Source organism: Formica exsecta, unplaced genomic scaffold, assembly GCF_003651465.1.
Source record: "Formica exsecta isolate Colony F162 unplaced genomic scaffold, ASM365146v1 scaffold400, whole genome shotgun sequence".
Classification (NCBI taxonomy): domain Eukaryota; kingdom Metazoa; phylum Arthropoda; class Insecta; order Hymenoptera; family Formicidae; genus Formica; species Formica exsecta.
In genome coordinates this window covers 142,157-142,976 of record NW_021851240.1, presented here as the reverse complement: position 1 = coordinate 142,976, position 820 = coordinate 142,157, and the positions used below count along the sequence as shown (strand labels likewise).

General features: G+C 16.6%; 2 protein-coding genes across 3 annotated transcripts in view; one reads left to right on the top strand and one right to left on the bottom strand.

Moving 5' to 3' along the window:
• Positions 1-820, top strand: part of LOC115240055 (NK-tumor recognition protein) — a 49,808-nt gene that overhangs the window by 19,481 nt on the left and 29,507 nt on the right. The window lies entirely within an intron of this gene.
• LOC115240058 overlaps positions 1-820 on the bottom strand; it is a 9,494-nt gene that overhangs the window by 3,554 nt on the left and 5,120 nt on the right. The window contains exon 5 of the mRNA XM_029815024.1: positions 798-820. Coding sequence (XP_029670884.1) covers positions 798-820 — 23 coding nt within the window. The remainder of the gene's footprint in view (positions 1-797) is intronic.

The following is an 820-nucleotide window of genomic DNA, read 5'->3' as shown; positions in this document are numbered from 1 at the left end:
ATATATATATATATATATATATATATATATATATATATATATATATATATATATATATATATATATATATATATATATATATATATATATATATATATATATATATATATATATATATATATATATATATATATATATATATATATATATATATATATATATATATATATATATATATATATATATATATATATATATATATATATATATATATATATATATATATATATATATATATATATATATATATATATATATATATATATTTTATGCCATATATATATATATATATATATATAGAATTTTGTTAGTATATTTCTTTTACAATTCAGAGTCAAATGTTAATGCTTATTAAAAATACGATTAAACATAATTGATTTTTTTCACATACAGCTTTTCAATTTTTTAATTTGATATTATAATTTATAATAATTAGATGTCAATAATCTTGTTATGGTAAAATATAGTTGAAATTAACTATAAGGAATAAAATTTTATTTGTTTGCACTGTTTGGAACTTAATTTGTGAGATGTCTTATTTTTAATTCTTCAAAGCAATTGATGCTTTGAAACATGTTTGTATGAATTTTTTGTATTGTTTTAATGTATTGTGTGTGAATGTTGCAAGAATTTTGGACAAGTTCGCAAAAGCATAAGTAAGAGGTGTAATATTTTAAATATAATTGTTATCGTCTTGTGAATTAGAGAAATTGCGACAATTTTATCGTAATACAATAATCGCAAGGTAAACTTTGAAAATCTTCGACGACAATACTCAAAGATTCTTATTAACTTACAGGGATGACTCGGTCGCTCTTCC